Genomic DNA, 20915 nt, shown 5'->3' on the forward strand with positions numbered 1-20915 from the left:
CTCCTGTTTGAGTAGTTTATTGCTTCTATTCTGATTTATTGCTTTCAGGCATGTACAAAAATTTAAATTAGGCTGTCTATGGAGAACACCTTTAAATAACTCATTTTCCTTCACTATCTTTTATTTACTATTAATTTACCTGGTAGCAGGGCTTTCTATTACCTCCTCTGTGAGCATTCTTCCTTTTGAACTCTCCTGCACAAAACCATCTTAGCATAATTGTGTATTGGGCCCCATTCTTCCTGGGGCTCAAGCCATCCTCTCCCACCACTCTTTTTTTCCGTGCCCCATTAATTAATGGCACTCTTGATAAATGAACCATCCTGTTAGGCAGAACACTTACTTTTTAAGGCAAAAAAAAAAAAAAAAAAAAAAAACCCAAAAAACAACTAGTCCAAAACATTGATTTTATAAAGATGCTGAAGTTGATAGAAATTAAGCAAGTTTCCAAAATTATAGCAAAAATTTCAGGACTCTGAACCAGGAGTCTTGACTTCTAGTCTTTTGTGGTTTCCATAATATCATAAGGCATTTCTAGAGCAAGCAGGTAATGATAAAAGGAGGATTTGTATCAAGGTAGTAGGTTAAGCATATGTAATTTCCTCCCCCACCTCAAAATTCATCGATGTCAAATAGATGTAAAACAAACAATAAATTTTAAAAGATGATGGGGGATAAAGGGTTGTTACTAAAACACAAAGTTTTGAAGGATTCCTAGAAGTGAGCAAGCAGACAGAATCAGATTGGTGAGTGACGATGACAAGAATGATCAGTAGTAACATTCATTGAGCATTTACTATGTACCAGGCACAATGCTGAGCATTATTATTTATAATGCTCACACACAGGCACGCACACATGCACACACTCTGGGGTAGATATTATCATGATCTTTGCTTTACGGTGAAGGAAACTCAACAAGGTTGAGACCCCTATCTAATACCCTATGCCCAAACCCCTCAGCTTCCCTGCCTCTCGGGTTCCTGTCTCCTTTCTAACCACTGAGATATTCTGGCAGAACAGAGAGGACTAAAACTCGAAAGCATGAACCTGAGAGAGCAAAGTATGGACAAATTCTCCTAGTGAAGGCCGGAGAAGAACCCTAAACTCACATAGAGAGGGCAGAAGAGATTCCTGGTACAAACATTTGGTGATCGATGAAAGAACTGAATTGATAGAGTGAATCCATTCTCTTTCCTTCTTTAGACTTCAACACAGCAGCAGTTGTTCCTAGGTTAAAAGCTCCAGCATTACTCTCTAAAGGAAGACATTTCAATTTCAGAGTAGGAGCTGAGATGAGAAAAGCATAGCAGTAATCCCCAGATGTTTTTCAAAAGCCAGGAGCAACTGAGCCATCATACCCTGGGACAAACCATCTCTTTATTACCCTTTGCTGAAGAGGCCGGTTCCTCAGCTACTTGGCATATCTACTCCTGGAAATAGGTTTTTATTATTAGAAACTCTATCCCCTCACAGATGGATGGGAATGCCTATTTGGTTACAGAAGCATATAGTTTAAGTTGTTAAGTATATCTATTAAATAAAGCAAAAAAATAAAAAAGTCACTAGCTCTTTAAGAATGACCATCTTTATGATGATACATATATTTATATAATTATAGATAATTATCCTAGAGGAGATAGAATTAATAGAGCAAACAGTGCATTCTTTAAAAAATAAATATCAGAAAAATCAAGAAAATAATAGACTGAGGTGAAGAAGAGACAATCATAGAAAAAGAGTTTGAAAATAAGAGAGGGAAGATGTAAGGAACCTATCAGAGTTTATGGAATACAATAATGAAAAAGGCAAAAATGCTAGAAAGAAGAAATACTAGGGAAACATTAGAAAAATATAGCAAAATCATATTAAGACATCAGTCAAAATAAAATCTAAGCCAAAATTAAATGGGACAAAGATGATACTTAATTTAGAGAAAAATTACTAAGAATGTATTAGTATCAGGTGCCTGGGTGGCTCAGGTGGTTAAGCCACTGCCTTTGGCTCAGGTCATGATCCTGGAGTTCCAGGATCAAGTCCCCCATCGGGCTCTCAGCTCTGTGGGGAGTCTGCTTCTCCCTCTGACCTTCTGCTCTCTCATGCTCTCTCTCTCTCAAATAAATAAAATCTTTAAAAAGAATGCATTAGTATCCTTACATACCTAGGATCAGAGTTTGAAGTACATGTATGAGGTAAAAACTGATAGTGGGAAAAATTAGCAATTCACACAGCTTTCTCAGAGATGATCAGCTCCAATAGAGAAAAATGTAAGACCAGTTGAAATTTCAATAAGTCATTTTAACAAACTCGAGTATACATATAGGTTTGTATATGTATTATCTAAAGTTTTCAAGCATCTGTGCTATGACTCCAAATTTGTTATTAAAATCCAAAATGAGAAACGAAACAAGTAATTTTTTCTCTGATCAATATGTAAAAAATCACAAAATAAAGATTAAAAATATAGTCCTTTTAAAAGCATTCCCTTGGTAACTTTTTTTTCCCCCTCTAAATAATGTTTTCTTTAGGAGCACCTGGGTAGCTCAGTTGGTTGAGAGACTGGCTCTTGGTTTTGGCTCAGATCATGATCTCAGGGTTGTAAGATTGCCCTGCATGTTGGGCTCCATGCTTAGTGGGGAATCTGCTTAGGATTCTTTCTTTTTCCATCCTCCTTGCCCCTACCCCCAACTCGTGTGCTCACGTGTGTGTACTTGGACGCTCTCTCTCTTTGTCTCAGATAAATAAATAATTAAAAAAAAAATAAGAAATCAAAATTAAACACTAGACAGGAAAGAAATGATCCACTCTGTCAAAAGAAGAAAGATAGAGCTATGGTGGGATTCTAATTCCTCAGAATTCATGCAGAATCATGAACACATCCATAAACCTAAACAAACTATAAAGAAGGAGGTAATAAAGATATTAGTAAGTAAAATAATCATGAAACAAAACATATTTCATAAAACCAAATGTTGGATTTTTGAAATGACCAGTATCATGAATGAAATGTTTTCATGTTTGATCAAGAAAAAGAGCACTGGTACAAATTTTAAAAAGAGAAAATCAGATGAAATGTATATTCTAAGACCACAGGACAATGAAGTGATAGAATATTGGAATAGCCCAACAGCAGAAGAAACGGAAAAGAAAAGCTAAAACCTACTGTAGGGTCCCAGTTCCAAATGAATTAGTAAAGATCTGTCCTTCAAAGAACAGGAACTTCTAAAGTATTTTACCTATTCCAGAGTATATGTTAAAATTAATGGAAAAATAATATTTGGTAACTCAGTAAATAAGATATTAGGATTTTTATTTTTTTTTTTTTAAGAGAGCAAGTGAGAGAGAGCGAGCAAGTGAGCATGAGTGGTGGGGGGCAGAGGGAGAGGGAGAGAATCTTAAATAGGCTTTATGCTGAGCACAGAGCCCATTGTAGAACTAGATCCAACGATCCTGAAATCATATCTGAGCTGAAATCAAGAGTCAGACGCTTAACCAACTGAGCCACCCAGGCAGGCCAAGGATTCTATTAATTCTAACATAAAGAATGATCTGATGACAGAGTAAATGATTATCATAAAACTAAAATTTTATAGAATGGAATCACTATATACCCATGATTACAATTTTTTTATGATTTTTTTTTTTTTTTTGAGAGAGAGAGAGAGAGAATGAGAGGGGAGAAGGTCAGAGGGAGAAGGAGACTCCCCACTGAGCAGGGAGCCCAATGCGGGACTTAATCCCGGGACTCCAGGATCATGACCTGAGCCACCCAGGTGCCCCCCATGATTGCAATTTTTGATAAAATAATGAATTTTAAGACTTAGAAATTTAAATAATTACTTTCCATTTTAATCTAAAGTTATTCACTTAGTTAAATTATTTTGAATCATCTTTGAAATTTTTCATTTTAATTTTAGGAAAAAATGATAGAACATGTTAAAAGATTTTTTAAACAAAGAAAAAGTGTCTAGAGCACAGGCCTGGGCTTCAGACTTATCCTATAAACCCACAAGATGTGACTTTATTTTATAATTAGGAAAAAATACTCAAATTCATTTTGATAATCTCTAATTTTATCCAATACTTCATAAAACTGTACTTAAATAACACTTCATTAGTTACTGGTAGTTTGTTATGCAAATGCGGTAAGTTACTAAACAATTACTTTTCCTCCTTCTCTATTCCCAAGATTTAGTTTATAAAAGAAACATCAATAGAAAATCTGAGAAAGCAGCCCCAAGGAATCTAACATAATGAGGAGAAACTCATTATTTCGTGTGTTTCACTTGGCGATTTAAATCCTCTTAATAGTAATCACATTTTCGAGAAAATACATAAACTATTCACCATAACAACTTCTACAAAGTCCAAGCTTCACCTTGTCCCATGAGCACCTTTTACAGATGTAGATAGACCACACTAACCTCACCACATAATTCCAAAGTAACTAAAAAACTAGATGACAGTATGATACAGTAGCGAGAACACAGAAGAGCAAACATATTGTTTAGTGGCTCGATAGCCGAATAATACATCAAAGTGTCAGTTTGGATAAAAACATTCATCCATTTTCTAGTATAGGAGATACTGGAGGACATGAGAAGTTAAATTTGTAAGGTTTCTTTGTAACAACCTCTCTGAAAACACCCCGTTTGATTGGGTGTCTCTCCAGCAATTTCTTGATAAAGTCTTTCCCTTCCAATTTCCTGAGCACTGTGAAAAAGGGAATTGGGATTTACTAATGATAATTACGAAAAGAGCCTCCCAATTTTATGATACACCCAGGTGGAATCACTACCAATATAAAAGGTTGGTTGCTCTTTTAGGTACTAAGCTAGGGAAATATTATACAGATTACTATAGAGCCTAAGGGTCCACATCATTTGGGTCTAGTGTTTTTAAGATGTCAAATAATAATTATTTTTTTACTAACTTTCATTGAGGAATCATTAGACAGACAAGGAGTTGTAGAAAGGAAGGTAAAAAATACACAGACTTTAATTTTAAGGTGAACTAAAGCTTTGTGAAAGACGTTCTGGTCTTGACCAGCTCCATCTAAGATCAGTTGAGGTCCTAAATGAAGCAGAAATAAATAATAGTGTAGATGGACAGGCTGGGTCTCTGGGGGTGCACTGTGGAGGTATCCTATTGCTAATCTGGATACAGTGGTTTTATTGTGTTCCTACAGTCCTATACCCAGTACAGTTAATTGGCTAATGAATAAGTGTTCATCATACTCATGTTCTAAGAAACTTCAGAAACAGTTTATCTGCATACAAAATGTTGTCATCTGGACAGCGTATTTTAAAATACCTCCCTAGAGAGCTTAAAATAAGACTTCTCTAAATTTTTTCACAAGTGCTAAAATGAACTTTGATACACTTTTAAGTCATATACATGGGTTCTTACTCCTGCTTATGGAAGAAAGATTAAGTTGATCATTACGGAAAGATAGGGTTTGGTCCCTTAAGTTCTCATTTTCTTAGAATTCACACTTCATAAGAAACCTAAATCTTGTCAGTGAGGCCCGACACAAGTATCACTGTTAAGTAATGAATACAAATACAATAGAACTGTAACAAGAAAATTTAATTCCATACAATCAGTGCCATTCTACAGACACTTTTTAAGTGCCTACAATTGTCATGATTCTGTATTGGATACAATGGCATATACAAAAATTAGTAGGACACAGATGTTCTAGTATCTAGCGTAGAAGAGGACAGTAGATTGTTTCATTTCATTCTTTCAGACATGCAAAGACAGTTTACATTTTAGTTCAGGTCTAATCCTCATAGGTTCCCAAAACACATTCAAGTCAGCTGTTCGTTTGCATGGATGCCATGAAAGTTGGAAATAAGAAAATATGGACTGAGCTAATTTCACTCTCATTAGGAATAAGTTATAGTTGGCTGTCATGATGTACAGACATGGATGCAAGACTGAGTAGAGAAGTGAGGTGAAAATATAGAAGGAAAGGGAAGACATCACATACAATAGAGCTCAAAGAAAGCTCAAAAAAATGAACGTACAACTTTTGACTTCCCGAGATCTTGGGTAATGGTAGGCAAATCAAGATTCAGTTTCAGCTGTTTGGGAAAATTAGATGAATTTTAAAAGGGGGAGGGGTGGGTGTGGAGGAAGAAGAAAAGAAAAAGAACAAAATGCTGATTATAGTTCCTAGAAAAACTGGGAAACATTACTCATTCTGACCACATAATGGATTGTTTAACAAAGAAAACTGTATCTTAAGCTTTGTATACCTAAAGATTTGTTTATTGGGTAAGTAATCACTTTCAAATGAAATAGGTACCTTCCATTTCAGAGAATCTCTTAGCAACTACAGCTTTTCATTTTGTAGCACAAATTGTTCCCTTGGTTGTGGTAGGTTTGGTAAACACTTTACAGAGAGTCTGGGCCAGGATTTTGTCATTCTATAAATTTATGACTTAAAAATTCTAGTATTGTCAAACTTTTTTTTTTGTTATATACTCCAGTATCATCCCAAATCCCATGAAGAGAAGTCATTCTGTTTTTGCTAAGTAACATAAAGTTGGATATTTTAAAGAACATAGTGAATGAGGTTTTTAAGTTGAGCACATTTAAATTGGGATAATTCTTTTTTTTCAAGTTTACTAGTTGGTCTGCATTTGAGGAACATGGCAAGTTGGTGGTGAATCAAAGTAGAAATGATTGGCAGATGAGAAGGACATACTGACTCTCATGTCTCATTAGTAACCTGTGAAGTAAGAGTGTTTCCTTTCATAAACAGAGCCATGGAAATGCACAGCATTATTGAGCATTTATTTGGTTGGTACATATGCTCCGCTGCACAGCATTAGATTTTTAAACTGACCATTTACTGGCCCATTGGGAGCTGATTGGTAAGTAGTGAGGAATTTTGCAATCTAGTGATATCATACTGGTAGTTTGAAATTGGCTGTGGTAGGAGTATTTATATAACAGAAGTCAGCAAGTGTTACCCATGAGGACTTTTGTCTTGTTTTGTTTTGTCTTTTTGTTTCGGGGAACTGTTTGTGGATTATTTGCCAGGACACCACTGTTGACACGCTCTGCATCTCACTCACCAAGTTGCATTGACCTTGGTTTAGCCTGTTCTTCTAACATGTAGACTTGCTCCCCTCAGTTTAGGGTCTTTGCCCTTGCTGTTCTCTGTCTGGATGCCCCTGCTTTGGATTTGCATAAGGCTGGCTCCTTCTGAACATTCAGGTTTCACTCCAAATGTCACCTTTCCAGGGAGGCTTTCTAAGACCATCTTAATCAAAAGACCAACATAGGTGACCCGATATCTTCAACCTTAGCTCTGCAACCTAGAATAGTGTCTTTAAAGTTATGTGCTCATGTATCAGCTAGCTTGTATCTGGTTGCGAGTCACAGAAAACCAAACAGTAAAGCCTGTATTTGTCTCGTAGGCAGGAATCATGGGGCTGCACCGTTCAAGGCTGGTACAACAGCTCAGTGATGGCATCGAGGGCTGGGATCCTTTCTTTTTCTGCTCCACCTTCCTTAACAAGTGAAGGTTCTTTGCATGATCACAAACTGGGGAAAGAGGAAGGGTGCAAAGACCAAATGGCTGTAGGCCTATGCCAGCAGTTTGTCCATTTAAAAAGCCTTCTTAGAAACCATGCCCAATGTCTTTACACTTAAAACAACTGGCCAAATGACAAGAGTCTGGAAAGAGAAGTATGTTTGCTTTCCAGCTTTTATAGTAGAAGGCAAGAGACATGAAAGTTTTAGATGGCTTTAGAGTAGATAATTCATATTGTTTGCCATAGTACCCAATAAATGTTTATGGGATTAGTCAACAATATGCTTTAAATAACCCAGCTTCATCTTCATCCAGGTTCCAGATGGAGATGAGTCATAGGTCAGATTCTGCAATATAAATGTCAGTCAAGTTAATAAAAATTCATCATTAAGGAAAAAGAAAAAGGTAATTTGATTTTTCTAGATCACTGGGAGCTCGTGCCATTAAGTTTCAATATTTTCTTGTTTTGGGTTGTAATGTCCAACCTACCTTAAAGGAAATCTTTCCAAAATAGGTTATCCTATTATCATCAGGTACTTGATGACTGATCATTTTTCAGTGGCCAAAATATGTTATTAGGGACATTTGGATCGCTCAGTTGATTAAATGCTCAACTCTTGGTTTCAGCTCAGGTCATGCTCTTGCATTTGTGGGGTCAAGCCCTGTGTTGGGCTCTACGCTCAGTGTGGAATCTGCTTCAAACTCTCTCTCCCTCTCCCTCTCACTCATTCTCTCTCAAATAAATAAAATCTTTTTTTAAAAATATGTTATCAATATGAACATATTCATTATACCATAATGTTTTGAGGGGTCACCTCCTGGGTCTCTGGGCAGTGTTACGACTCTTTGCCCCAGCTTACAGTGGTCCATGATGCTATATTAAATGCTTTTTTATATACCTTTATTGTTTTATTTCTAATCCCTCTTCTGTGGCAGGGTAGAGAAATAAATAAGAGCATGGCCACTGGAGTCAAACACATATGGTTTTGGATCCTGGCCCTATCATTTACTACTTGTATTGCCTTGAGCCAGATAATTCATCTTCCTACGCCTTATTTGTTATTTTTCTTTAACTATACAGTGGAAACAATAGTAATTCTTGTATATATGGTTGAGGATTTTATAAAATGATATAGATAGGGCAAATAAGCGCTGAATAGATGATGACCTCCCCCTGTTCTGGATCACATATTAAACTATTAGTAGTAACCCAGAGAGTATGTCTGTGATCTACTGCTTGCATTAGCCCCATCTGAGAGGATTAGTAAAGAGCAGATTTCAAGGTTCAGTCAACCTTCAACATCTTTTTTTTTTAATCTAAATTTTTAACAATAATAATAATAATAACAAATGGCCCAAAGTTAAGTTTTTATGTTGACTAAAATTTGAGAACCACTGCCTTCAGGCCTCAAGCAAGGATTTGTGGATCAGATTAACTTAATCTCTGTTAACACCCTTGGAGAACTGCTGGGAATGATTTTAAGAATATGGATTCCCGAGTCCCGTCTGAGTGTAGCCCAGATTCTACAGCCATATTGGTGAGATTCAAATCTTAACTCTACAACTTACTGTTTCCCTGGGGAAGTCATTTTAACTCTACTGGTCGCAGTTTCCTTTTCTGTAAAATGGGAGTAATAACGGTACCTACCTCATAGTGCGGTTAAGAGGAGTGAAATGTTTAAATCAGTGCCATACTACATACTAGATACACCAGCTAATATTATTAAAAGTAACATTGCTATTTAAAATCCCTGGGCTATAGATATGCTAAGTTTCCCTATTGGTGAGTCTCAGTATGACCACACATTATCATCACCAGGGAGCTCTGAAGATCTTGATGTCAAGTCCATACCCCAGAACAATGAAATCAGAAATATATGTAGGTAGGATCTAGGTCCGTGGTTTTATTTTTTTCCAGTGTTCCCAGGTGACGATAGTGGGTAGCCAAGACCGAAAACCACTCCTCCCTTCCATTTGAAAGCTCTCCAGGTGATTCTGATGATCAGAGAGTACTATCTGAGAGAGGTAGACTGGCAAATGGAATAGGGGTTAATCTTTATTGAGGGAGGAAAGATTAAGAGCTCAGCCTCTGACCAGGAAAGCCTGCAGAGCGTAGAGCTATTATAAAAGTACTGAATGTTGAAGGCAAAAGCTGCTAAAAGAAAAGCTGTGAATGGAATAAAAATAAAAGGCACAGGGTTTAGAATCCCTTAGATCTGGACTCCAGACTCAGATCCTGTTTGTTAATGAGGTACTTAAAACTCTGTAGAAACCTCAATTTTCTCATTGCAAAATGTGGATATTTACTACCACATAAAGGTTGTTGGAAGGATAAAATGGGTTAAAGATGTAAAGTTCTTAGCATACTATGCCCCCTACTTCATAGGCATTAAATCTTTATTGTTATTGTTGCTTTTAGAAGTGAGGATTCAGGAATGGCTACAATTAACAACACAGGATACAACATGTTGGTGAGGATGCAGAGAAAGGAGGTCACTCTTACACTGTTGCTGGGAAAGCAAACTGGTGCAGTTACTCTGAAAAACAGTAAGGAGGTTCCTCAAAAAGTTAAAAATAGAACCACCCTATAATTCAGCAATTCCACTATTAAGTATTTACCCAAAGGATACAAACATACTAATTTGCAGGGATACGTGCCCCATGTTTATAGCAGCATTATCTACAATAGCCACAGTATGGAAAGAACCCAAATGTCTGTAAACTGATGAATGGGTAAAGAAGATGTGGTATATATATGTGTATATACACACATACACAGGACTATTACTAGGCCATAAAAAGGAATAAAATCTTGCCATTTGCAACAATGTGGTTGGAGCTCGAGAGTATTATGCTAAGTGAAATAAGTCAATCAGAGAAAGACAAATACCATATGATTTCATTCATATGTGTAATTTAAGAAACAAAACAGGGGAATGTAGGGGGAAAAAAGAGAAGCAAACCAAGAAACAGACTCTTAACAAACTGATGGTGACCAGAGGGGACGTGGCTGGGGTGGGGGGGGGGGACACCGAGATGGGTTTAAATAGGTGAAGGACATCAAGGAGGACAGGGATGATGATGATGATGATGGATGGATGATGAAGGATGATGTGATGAGCACAGGGAGTTGTATGTAAGAATCACTAAATTCTGTACCTGGAAGAAAAAACTGTAACAACATTGTATGGTGACAGATACTGCTATGCTTACTGCAATGAGCACTGAGTAGTGGATAGAATTCTTGAATTGGAATGTTGTATGCCTGAAACCAAATATCACAGTTATGTTAATTATATTTCAATAAAAATTATATTAATAATCTATATTAAAATAAAGACAGGATTAATGGAATCCAGGATATGAGAAAGAGTGAGGGGGCAAGTGTAATACCCCAGCACTTATGGGATAAATGCTACATAGAGGGATGAACTTGAGAATTGGCAGAGCAGAGGAGGAGTCGGTTTCGGGAAAATATTCTGAGATCTTCTTATTTTCATTGTTTGTCTGGCAGCCTTCCCAGTCCTTATCTAATATTCCTTCTAGGCTGAGCTAAACTACTAAACCCGGACTTCAATATTAGTAACCAAATTTGGTAGAATAGGTTCATGAAATAAGTGCAAGGAGGTTCTGAATAAGAACCTTAAGGGGACTCATCAGTAAAGTAGGCACACTTGCCGTGGTTTTAAAAACAGGTTTTTTGCTGACTTCAAAGCCTCTTTTGCTCCCTTCCAGATCCTGACCTTGCAGGTTTCTGTTACTTCTACAGAGCTAAAGGGAATTAGAAATCCATGGAAAACTCTAGTTTGTATCGAGTTGATTACTCACCAACTTTGTGTAACACCAGCCAGGTCTGGGTTGGTGAGACCTGATTTCTCCCACCTTTGGGCCTTAGACTTCTTTTGGCTTTTACCGACTGCTGTGTATCCCATGACCTCATCCTGCTCAATTCTCTTAGGTGGCTTCCAGCAAGATGGTTTAGGCTCCAGTGGGCTCTGCTTTCCAGTTCTCTCCCTCTGACCAGACAGGCATACAGGGCATGCAGGCCTCCAAGTCCGTTGTCTGTGCAACCAGGAAAGACTCCAGTCTCCCTTCTTGTAGGCACCGCCAGCAGCCATCATTGGTTCTACTGGGAACATTCCTCAGTGGATAGAAGGGAAGCAAAGACTTGGTATTCTGACCTAAGTTAATGACATAACACTTCTCCATGAGTTTTCCTTCCTCTCACCATTACCTCTTCATAAGGACTGGAAAGGGCCTAGCCTGTAATGTAATAGGGCTGGTCCAGCTTTTAATGGGATGTGCCTAGTTTCCTTGATCTTTTTTTTTTTTTTTAAATAATATTTCTTAGCCTCGGATGGTCATAGGAATCATCTGAAAGCTTAAACAAACAAAAATTCTGATGACTGGGTCCCAGTCTTACAGATTCTGATTTAATTAGTGTGGGGTAGCAGGCTGGTTTAAAAACTCCACAGGTGATTCTAAAGACAGCCAGCCTGGTGGTGGGTACTAAGGAGGGCACGTATTGCATAAAACCTTGGGTGTGGTGCATAAACAGTGAATCTTGGAACACTGAAAAAAATAAAATAAAATTAAATTAAATTAAAAATAAAGACAGCCTTTCTAAGGAAGACTGTTTTAGAATGGGGTGGTACTTAACATCCATGAACTTGTACCAGTCATTCTGAGGCTCCTGGAAAAACCATATTCAGTGTTACACAAGGTAGTAAAGAATAATGGAAATGCTAGGATTCTGGAATGCTGGGACTGATAGGAACCTGAAAGATCCATTTTATTTGCTTTCTCAACAAACAGGGTCTGTGAACCAACAACTTCGGAATCACTTGCAGTGTTTGTTTAAAAGGACAATTCCTGGGCCTTATTTTCACACCTTCTGAATTAATACCCCTCTCTAAAGTGGGGGTAGAGGGTCAGGAACATGTGTTTTAATAACTTTCCCCAGGTGATTGTTAGGTTCATTCATGGTTTAGAGACATTAATCTGTAGCAGAGCTTTTAAACCCTGGCTGCACGTTAGAATCACATAGGGGCTATAAAAATACCCATGCCAAGTTGACCAGTAGTTCTCAACCTTGGCTGCACTTTAATATCACCTGGAGGGTTTTTGAAAGCTCCATGTCCAGGCCCCACACTGTGCCAGTCACATCAGAATCTCTGGGGTCGGACCCAAGCATCTTTTTGGTTTTTATAACTCTCTAAGTGGTATCAATCTATAGCCAAGGTTGAGAACCAGTGTTGTGAATATTCTGGCATAATTTGGGGGTGGTGGGCTGGGGAGAAGTCTTAGGCATTAATAGTTTTTAAATGTATCCCAGATAATTATAATGTGCAGCCAAGGTTGAGAATTCCTGAGTATTTAGGTTGGGGTCATTTTCCCTCGGTGTGGTTACTCAGTGGCCTCTAGCCTAGAGATGCAGGTTTGCCTCCTTCTCCCACACCAGATCCATGCCAGTCTTGACCAAGGAGGTCTAGTCTCGTGAGAAGTCATGTGTCCCTGTAGACACAAACCTCTAACCCCTGCTTTCCTGAGTTAGTTACATTAATTAATCTATCTATATAATTATAGATATCTATATGTATAATTATAGATTATATAGAATTATATAATTATAGATATCTATATAATTAATATATCTATATATATAATTAATCTATCACTCATTCGGTAAGTATGTATTAAACTTCTGATATTTGCCAAGTACTCTGCATTGAACCACAGATACAATGGCAAATAAGATATTGTTCCGACCCCTCAAGAAGCTCATAGATTTGCAAGGGTAAAGGAGGGAGATAGACATGCAAACAGAGGCAGAGCAGAGAGTAGGAACTACTACAGCAGATGAGTCAAGAGAACTGTGGGATCACAGATAAGGGAGCAACTTTATCTGCCTTGGGGAATCAGGAAAGCCATGCCAAGGAGATGCTATTTAAGCCAAGTCTTCCCCTATGATTTAAAACAGTTTCCATGATGTGATTTCTATTTCATTTCTTGCTTCCCTTTCCTTGCTTTCAACTTGAGCCATACTGGACTCCTTTCAGTTCTCTGAATGCCCCACACTCTGTTGACCAGACTTCAGTCTGTGTTGATTTGCTGGGGGCATTCTTCCCCTTTCCCCACCCTGCACTTCCTACCTAAGACTCTGCTTAGCTATTAATTCCATGAAGAGGCCCTTCCTGGCCTCCTGAATGATAAATGCCTTCATTAGGTCCATGCAGCAACCTGTAGTGATTCTTCTATAGGACATGCCCGCTTTACTGCGTGTCTATGACTCCTCAAACCTATAAATGTCGTGAAAGGGACAACAACCAGCTGTGTCCTTTACCACTATATCCTATGGATAGCACGGATGAGTGACTTAACTGTGTTCCAGGAACAGGGGATGATGTATGCAAAGCCATATAGGTTGCAATTCTGTGCCACATCCTAGAATAACAGAAATTTTGTCTGTCCAAAATAACAATGAACAGGGAAAAGTTTTTAGAGATGAGTCGGAAGCGGTTGGTTGTAAAGGGCCTTGAGTGTAACCCTACCTGGTCTGAACTTCACTTTGTAAGCAGTGGGAAGCAGAGAAGGTGTTACACTGGGGAGATAATAATGAGGTTTATCATTCAGGGTAGTCATTCTGGAAGCAAGGTGGAGGATGGAATGAGCAAGAAAAGGCTAATATTAAGAACAGTTGGGAGATGTTTCATTTCTGTGAGTGAAAAATAATAAAGGCTTTTCTGAAGTAATCAAGCAAAAGGGCTCCATTCAAAAGGGATATTTGAGATAGCATCTTCAGCTGCCACTGACTAACTGCCGGTTAGTCAGGGGGTGAATGTGAACAATGTTGCCATTGTCTAGCTTGCAGGACAGGCTGGGTGGGGTGTTATAAATGGAATTATGGAATATGGAAAGAGAAGAAGTAGCTTCAGGAAAAATATTAATGAGCTCAGTTTTTAACATGTGGAGAATTCCATATACCTGTGGACATCTAGGTAGAGTCTTCCGTGCAGTAAAAATGCATGAAATTCTTAGCTTGGTAACTTACTGGTTGTGAATATGGCTGGTATTATCCAATTGACTACGTTGACTTCCAGTGTATGTACAAAAAGACCAAGTTTTCCAACTGGCAGTGTTGTGTCGATTTCATGATTTTTGCTTCGTTGGGCCACGATTGACAATTAGTTGGCAATACTTCAAGGGAGAGTCTCCGTTAAAGTTGCTTACTGGTTATTTTCTTTGATTAGGTACATATATGTATGCTAACCCCTCCTAAATTCCGAGGAGGTAATGATTTTATTATAGGTAGCCATGCTGTTATAGTCTCCTCATTTGACTGTGAGTTCAGAAGGGATGTGTGTCTTGTTCTTACTGTCAAACTTAGTGCCTGGTCAAATAGGAACACAAATTAGTGGATGGATAGATGGATGGGTGGATAGATGGATGAATTTGAAATCTGATGGCAGGGATATGGGATGCTTTCTGGAACTAATCCCTTAGGAACTGAAAACCCTCTATCTTACACATAAGTACCTACATGACTCTTCACTGAGCTATTGACTACAACAAGTAGAAGAGATCACCATAAGTATTTTTAAAAGGGTCTTTCATCATATCATTTTTTTCTTGGGAGTATAAAACCATGCAGGGAATTTTAAAGCTATGGGTATAAAAGACAGTGGTTCTTGATACATTAACTTATGATGTTGTCAAGTACAAGAGGAGCCTTTAACTTAATTGTTACAGAAAATTCTTTTGCTTGGTACTGTTCTAGAAGTTGGTAGGTGGTACATGATCAGATTCTTTAGGAAGATAACCTTATGGACCTTATGAAGAGACTGGAGGAGAAGAAATGACTCTATCTGAACAGAGAGGAGATAATGATGAGGGCTTAGAATAATAGAGAAGCAGTTAAATGGATAGAGGCCGTTAGTTAATTAATTCATTCATCAGATATTTAGTCACTGTATTATACCAGACTCTGGGGATGCAAAGGTGACCAAACTTAGATAAGTTCCTACCCTGTAAGAGTTTATCAGTAAGTGGAAGAAATGCACATTGATCAAATCATGACACTAATAAATGTAAAATTGCCAATGTGATAAATATAGTATGGGAAAGGAAGAGTCAGACTGCAAACAGCATCTCAGAGATAAAATTGACAGGACTTATTTGGTTATTGGGTGTCAATAAAAGGCATGTTTCCTACTCTTCTTTGCTAAGAGAATATTCAAACTAGTGTGTATGACAGAAATAACATACATGAAATGCCACCGAGGGAGGTATATTCAGCGACGAATTGTGTAGAACAAATTAAAATGACTTTTTACCAAAAGATTAGATCAATAAGCTATGAATTTTAAGTTGTGATTTTGCAATTCATTCCACTTGTTTTTCATTGCACCATTCAACTGGAATAATAGTACTTTGCTGATGAGTTACAGTTGATTCTAGATGTCTCTATTTTGATTTTTTTTTTTTTCAGATGTTGCCAGAGCAATTGAATTACTGGAAAAACTACAGGAATCTGGAGAAGTACCAGTGCACAAGCTACAATCCCTCAAAAAAGTGCTTCAGAGTGAGTTTTGTACTGCTATTCGAGAGGTATGACACTAAAATTTTAATCACTTCTATTTAGCCATATGTCTTCTGAAGAGAAAGCATGTCTTTTCCACACAAACAGTTGAATAGTTAAGACTGGAGCTACATTTAAGCTTTCTGTTTTTAGTTCCTTGGACAGATGATAAAATATGATTTAGTCTGCTAAATTCTTAAATTAGATCGAGTCAGGATTTATACATTCATGTAAAACCAAATGTTGACCTTATGGTACCGATGAGGTCACTCCCTCAGCAGGTTAACTATTACTTACTTGGAGTCTAAGTTACTTCGTGGCCACATGCAGTCATATGGAAATTCAATTCAAAATAGTCATAATTCGTGAGGGTTGAGCTTTTCTTAAAAGGACACTCAGCTGAATCTTAGATAAATCTGGAAGAGTTACTTCCTACAGACTAATGTTATAATTATCCAAACATTGCTGTCTAGTGAAATAATGGAAAATCTCTGAACAGACTGCTATGCCCTTCTAACAAATTTTTGTAATGCTTTCCTCGCTGGTGGTTGCAAGAAGCCTAACATACACAAGTGTGTAGAAATGACTGAATTTTTGCATTGACTTGTGGTGGTATTGACTAGTCCACTAATGAATTTTATTGGTTACAAAAGAGTTCATTTGGGATGTATAAGCCATATTGTTTTTTGAACAAAATAATATTAAGTAAGCCCATCATTTCTTCCTCATCAGGTTCTAAGTAATAATTCATTATTTAATAATTACTTAGAACCTAAAGTCCCTAAGTCCAGCATATTTGCTCCACTAGAAGCCCCCAATAATAAATTATCTACTGTCATCCTCTCCAAAGCCAGTTGAACCCAGTGACAATCCGGAGAGTTTGTTCTGGTGGAGGACATACACTCGGCAAGGAACACTTGTTATCAACTTCCCTTTCTCCTTGCAATTCTACCTGTAGCTAATGCATTTACCTCAACAATGCTAACAGTCACCACACCAGAAAGACCTAGGGGACTAAGATAGAGACATACAAAACCTCTTTCACTACAAGTTTAAACTGTAGCTTATCCAGTGTGGTTACAGTTTGGATTTTGCTGAGATTTGACTTAAACTGGGCTTGTGCTAAATCTTTATCAGGTGAAGTTGTTCGCTATTGAAGTGTTCTTTATAATGAACACAGCTTAAATAAATAACCATAATTGTGTCTCCAAGTTCAACACTGTGTATTTAACCAAAAGCTGAAAGAAAATTTCTCAAAGTGTATTAGTTCTTGGCCACTGGCTGCTCAGTGGGAAAGGTATAGCTACATGAAAACTCTGTGGGCCTCTCTGAGGTAAATTTCTGTAGTTGCTCTGTAGATCAAGGTTAGATCCCCTACACACAATTTTCTTCCTTCACAGAGTGCTACTCCTCTGAGATTTGATGGCCGATTTTTCATTTTTAGATATTCTATCATCTCTTTTACTTTCCACAGAACTAACTGAAGGATAGGACACATCAAATATATAACTCTCCTCACTGGGAGTTTGGCATATGATCAATGTGAAGTATCTATCTTCATGGAATTTACTTTCCAGTGAGAATATGATTAAATAAATATGCAATACAATGTCAGAGGGTGACAAAACTATGGAAATAAATAAAGCAGGATTAGCGGAGGTAGGAGTAAAGTTCTGTTAAGTTGAGGTGGTAAGAAAATAACCTAATTGCGTTGAGGTGGTAAGAAAGTAATTGAACACGTCACAAATATAAGTGAGGTAGAGTTTTCCAGGGAGAAGAAACCACAAGTGCAAAAACCAAGAATGATCTGAGTCCATGGAAGGAATATCCCCCAAACCAGACCGTCTGCAGTAAAATAAGCAAGGTAGACTTCCCAAAGGCAGCCAGAGAGCAAATCAAGTAAGGCCTCACATGCTAAGGTTGGGACAGTGGATTTCACTCTGGGAGAAAGCCCTTGGAGAGTTTTACCCTGACCTGACTGGATTTTTAAAAGGGTCCTTCTGACTGCTGTGAGAGAATACAAGTGTGTGGGCAAGAGAAGAAATCAGAGAGTCCAGGAACAAAGTCATGAGCAGATCAAGTGAGAGGCTAGATAATGGCAGCTTGCATGGTTAATAGTGTAAGTCGTCAGGTTCAATGTGTGCTTTTTGGAAGTCAAGTTAACAGGAATTGTTCATGCACTGGGTACACAGATGAGAGAGACAAGTCTCAATCACCTTTTAGGTTTCAGCTTGAACAGTTGGATGAATGGTTACATAATTGGGTAGGAATCTTTGCAGTTGGACCAAATTTGGACTGTCCAAGGGCTCTGTTGTAGACAAGAGTAAGTTGATGATGCTTTTCAGGCATCCAAGTAGGAGTCTGGCAGGCATCTGAGTCTGGAGCCTGGAGGAGAGGTTGGGTCTGGAGATGTAACTGTGTTATGGATATATGTTCAAACAAATGCACAGACCTTTTTCTTTAAAGAGTTTGTTAAGGAAAAAGAGAATAAAAGTAAAAAAGAAAATAAATATGAAGACATTATATTGACATTAGAAACATATCTTCCAAACCCTGTCTGTGGTAAAGTGTTCTGTGTGTATCATTAGTGATCCATGGAAATCTGTAACTGAACTATGGGCAGCCCAACAGTTTCGGAGGGAAATAGGTGATGTAATTTATCCGCCTTACATTTTATAAATTTGGACTAATGAGATTAATTTTAGGTTCACAGTAAGGCCCTTATAATAATTTTGTCCTGAAGGGCCATGCATGTTATATAGAAATTGTTTTCATCACTTCATCTTGACTCATATTCCACACTAGTTTTATGATATCATTCATACTTAAGCTTGGAATGTTCCTTGTTATTCTCATTGTGTCACTCTACATTAACTGGGAAGTAACAGTAAAAATAGAAATATGTATTCAACAATTCTGAATCATAGAATTGTATTGTATCTCCATTTAGTAAAAAGGTCTTCAATAAAAATGTAAAATATGAACCCATGTTGTCAGACAGGTGAATCGACAAGCCAGTAAAGAAAAGGGCAGCTAGGAAGTATGATGATGTACAACAGCAAATATCTGAAAATTAAATTTTTTTGAGTCAAGGTTCCTTTCCCTCTTGGTCTCTTGGGTACTATTATACTGCTGTGAAACCTTTGAAGTTACAGTTTCTTATTCAATTCTTATTCTTATTCAATTATTATTCAGTTATTATTCTTACTCAAATTATGCTCAGAATCTCTATGATTAAATTATTTGATTTTTCAGGAATATTTGCTAGTTAATACTTTCCAGTGTGAAAGTTATGAATTTGTCATGCCGGGTAGAGAAAAGACAAAGAACTCCTGGGGCATTATCCTTTGTCAGACTTACCAGAGCAAAAACAGGTACAGGTCATTATCAATAAGACCGTAAAATCCAAATTATGCCAAAAAAAAAAAAAAAAAAAGGCAGGTGGATCAGTGGGTTAAAGCCTCTGCCTTCAGCTCAGGTCATGATCCCAGGGTCCTGGAATTGAGCTCCGCATCGGGCTCTCTGCTTGGCAGGGAGCCTGCTTCCTCCTCTCTCTGCCTGCCTCTCTGCCTACTTGTGATCTCTGTCTCTCAAATAAATAAAGAAAATCTTTAATAAAAAAAAAAAGGCAGGATAATCAATGGCCAATTTTTTTAATTGCCTTACACAGGTGTAACAGTAGTTATTGTTACAATCCCATGTTTTGCTTTACATTTGGATGCAACCACTGAATCAACTCTTGGCCTATGGGCAGTATTTATTTGGGAGGAATGGTTTAATGAAATTTTATTTTGTTTTTTGCTGCAAATGAATGATTAAAAGACACTTGATGTTTTCTGTTCATAACTCTTCTTCTGTGGTCTCTAATAAAGATGGACAAAATCATGTTGAGCTCAGGACTGAAGCAAGACCATTTATGTATATAACTAAAAAAGACATCGATCTATTAATGAGTTTCACTTGAATGCCAGTCCACACACAGCTTTAGCCACAGAATACAGATAGTAGTTTGCAATACTCATGTGCCTTGATATTGTCTTTTCTTGCTGAAAGATCTTAAAAGGACCTGATTAATAATTAAATTACACCTATTCTGTGCAAGTAATTTTGAAGTACATGGCTGGTAAATGAACTCCCACATGCTTCAGCTCTCCCATAGTGAGAGGCACTGGCTGACAAGAGAAAGTTCACAGAACTTTTTGAATGAGAGATGAAATAAAATTTTATGGTACTGATATTCCCAGTAAGGACCATTTCAGGGATTTTAAGTGGCTTCTTCAAGTTTTAGTTCCTCACTCTACTATTTAGGTTGAGTGACCTAAGTTTATAAATTGAAATATAAGGAAATATAGGGTTGAAATATAGGGATTATAAAACGTTGACTTCGGATAAGAGAATTTCCCAAGAGAACTGGAGGGTGAACTTGAATTGAATTCAAATAGCTCGATTGCCAAGAGATGAAATTTTCCCTGACACTTCATGTTCTTTGTGCCTCAGAGAAAGAAATCAATAGTATCTGAGTGGTAATATTTTAAGGGGATGTCCGATTTTCTGCAACAAAATTCAAAGAAATTCTTTCTGAAACTAAGATAATAAAAAAGCAGAATGAATTTATTTACCATCATCATCTTCCAAGTTTTGCAACATTCAGGCTTCCTGATTTCCAGGGTGATATGCTCATTGATCCGATATTTGATGTGCTGCTGAGAGTGGTCTGTGGCGATGACTTGCTCCCACATTTATGACTATCATATTCATGTGAGAACCAAAAATGCAGAACCAAATGAC

The 20915-nt window shown here is 37.5% G+C and overlaps 1 protein-coding gene across 3 annotated transcripts in view; it reads left to right on the plus strand.

Moving 5' to 3' along the window:
- Positions 1 to 20915, plus strand: part of LIN7A (lin-7 homolog A, crumbs cell polarity complex component) — a 120139-nt gene that overhangs the window by 26017 nt on the left and 73207 nt on the right. For all 3 annotated transcript variants that reach the window (XM_032854688.1, XM_032854689.1, XM_032854690.1), the window contains exon 2: positions 16038 to 16156. In XM_032854688.1, coding sequence (XP_032710579.1) covers positions 16038 to 16156 — 119 coding nt within the window. The remainder of the gene's footprint in view (positions 1 to 16037; positions 16157 to 20915) is intronic.

This window comes from Lontra canadensis, unplaced genomic scaffold (assembly GCF_010015895.1).
Source record: "Lontra canadensis isolate GAN:19392208 unplaced genomic scaffold, GSC_riverotter_1.0 scaffold9, whole genome shotgun sequence".
In the NCBI taxonomy this organism is placed as follows: domain Eukaryota; kingdom Metazoa; phylum Chordata; class Mammalia; order Carnivora; family Mustelidae; genus Lontra; species Lontra canadensis.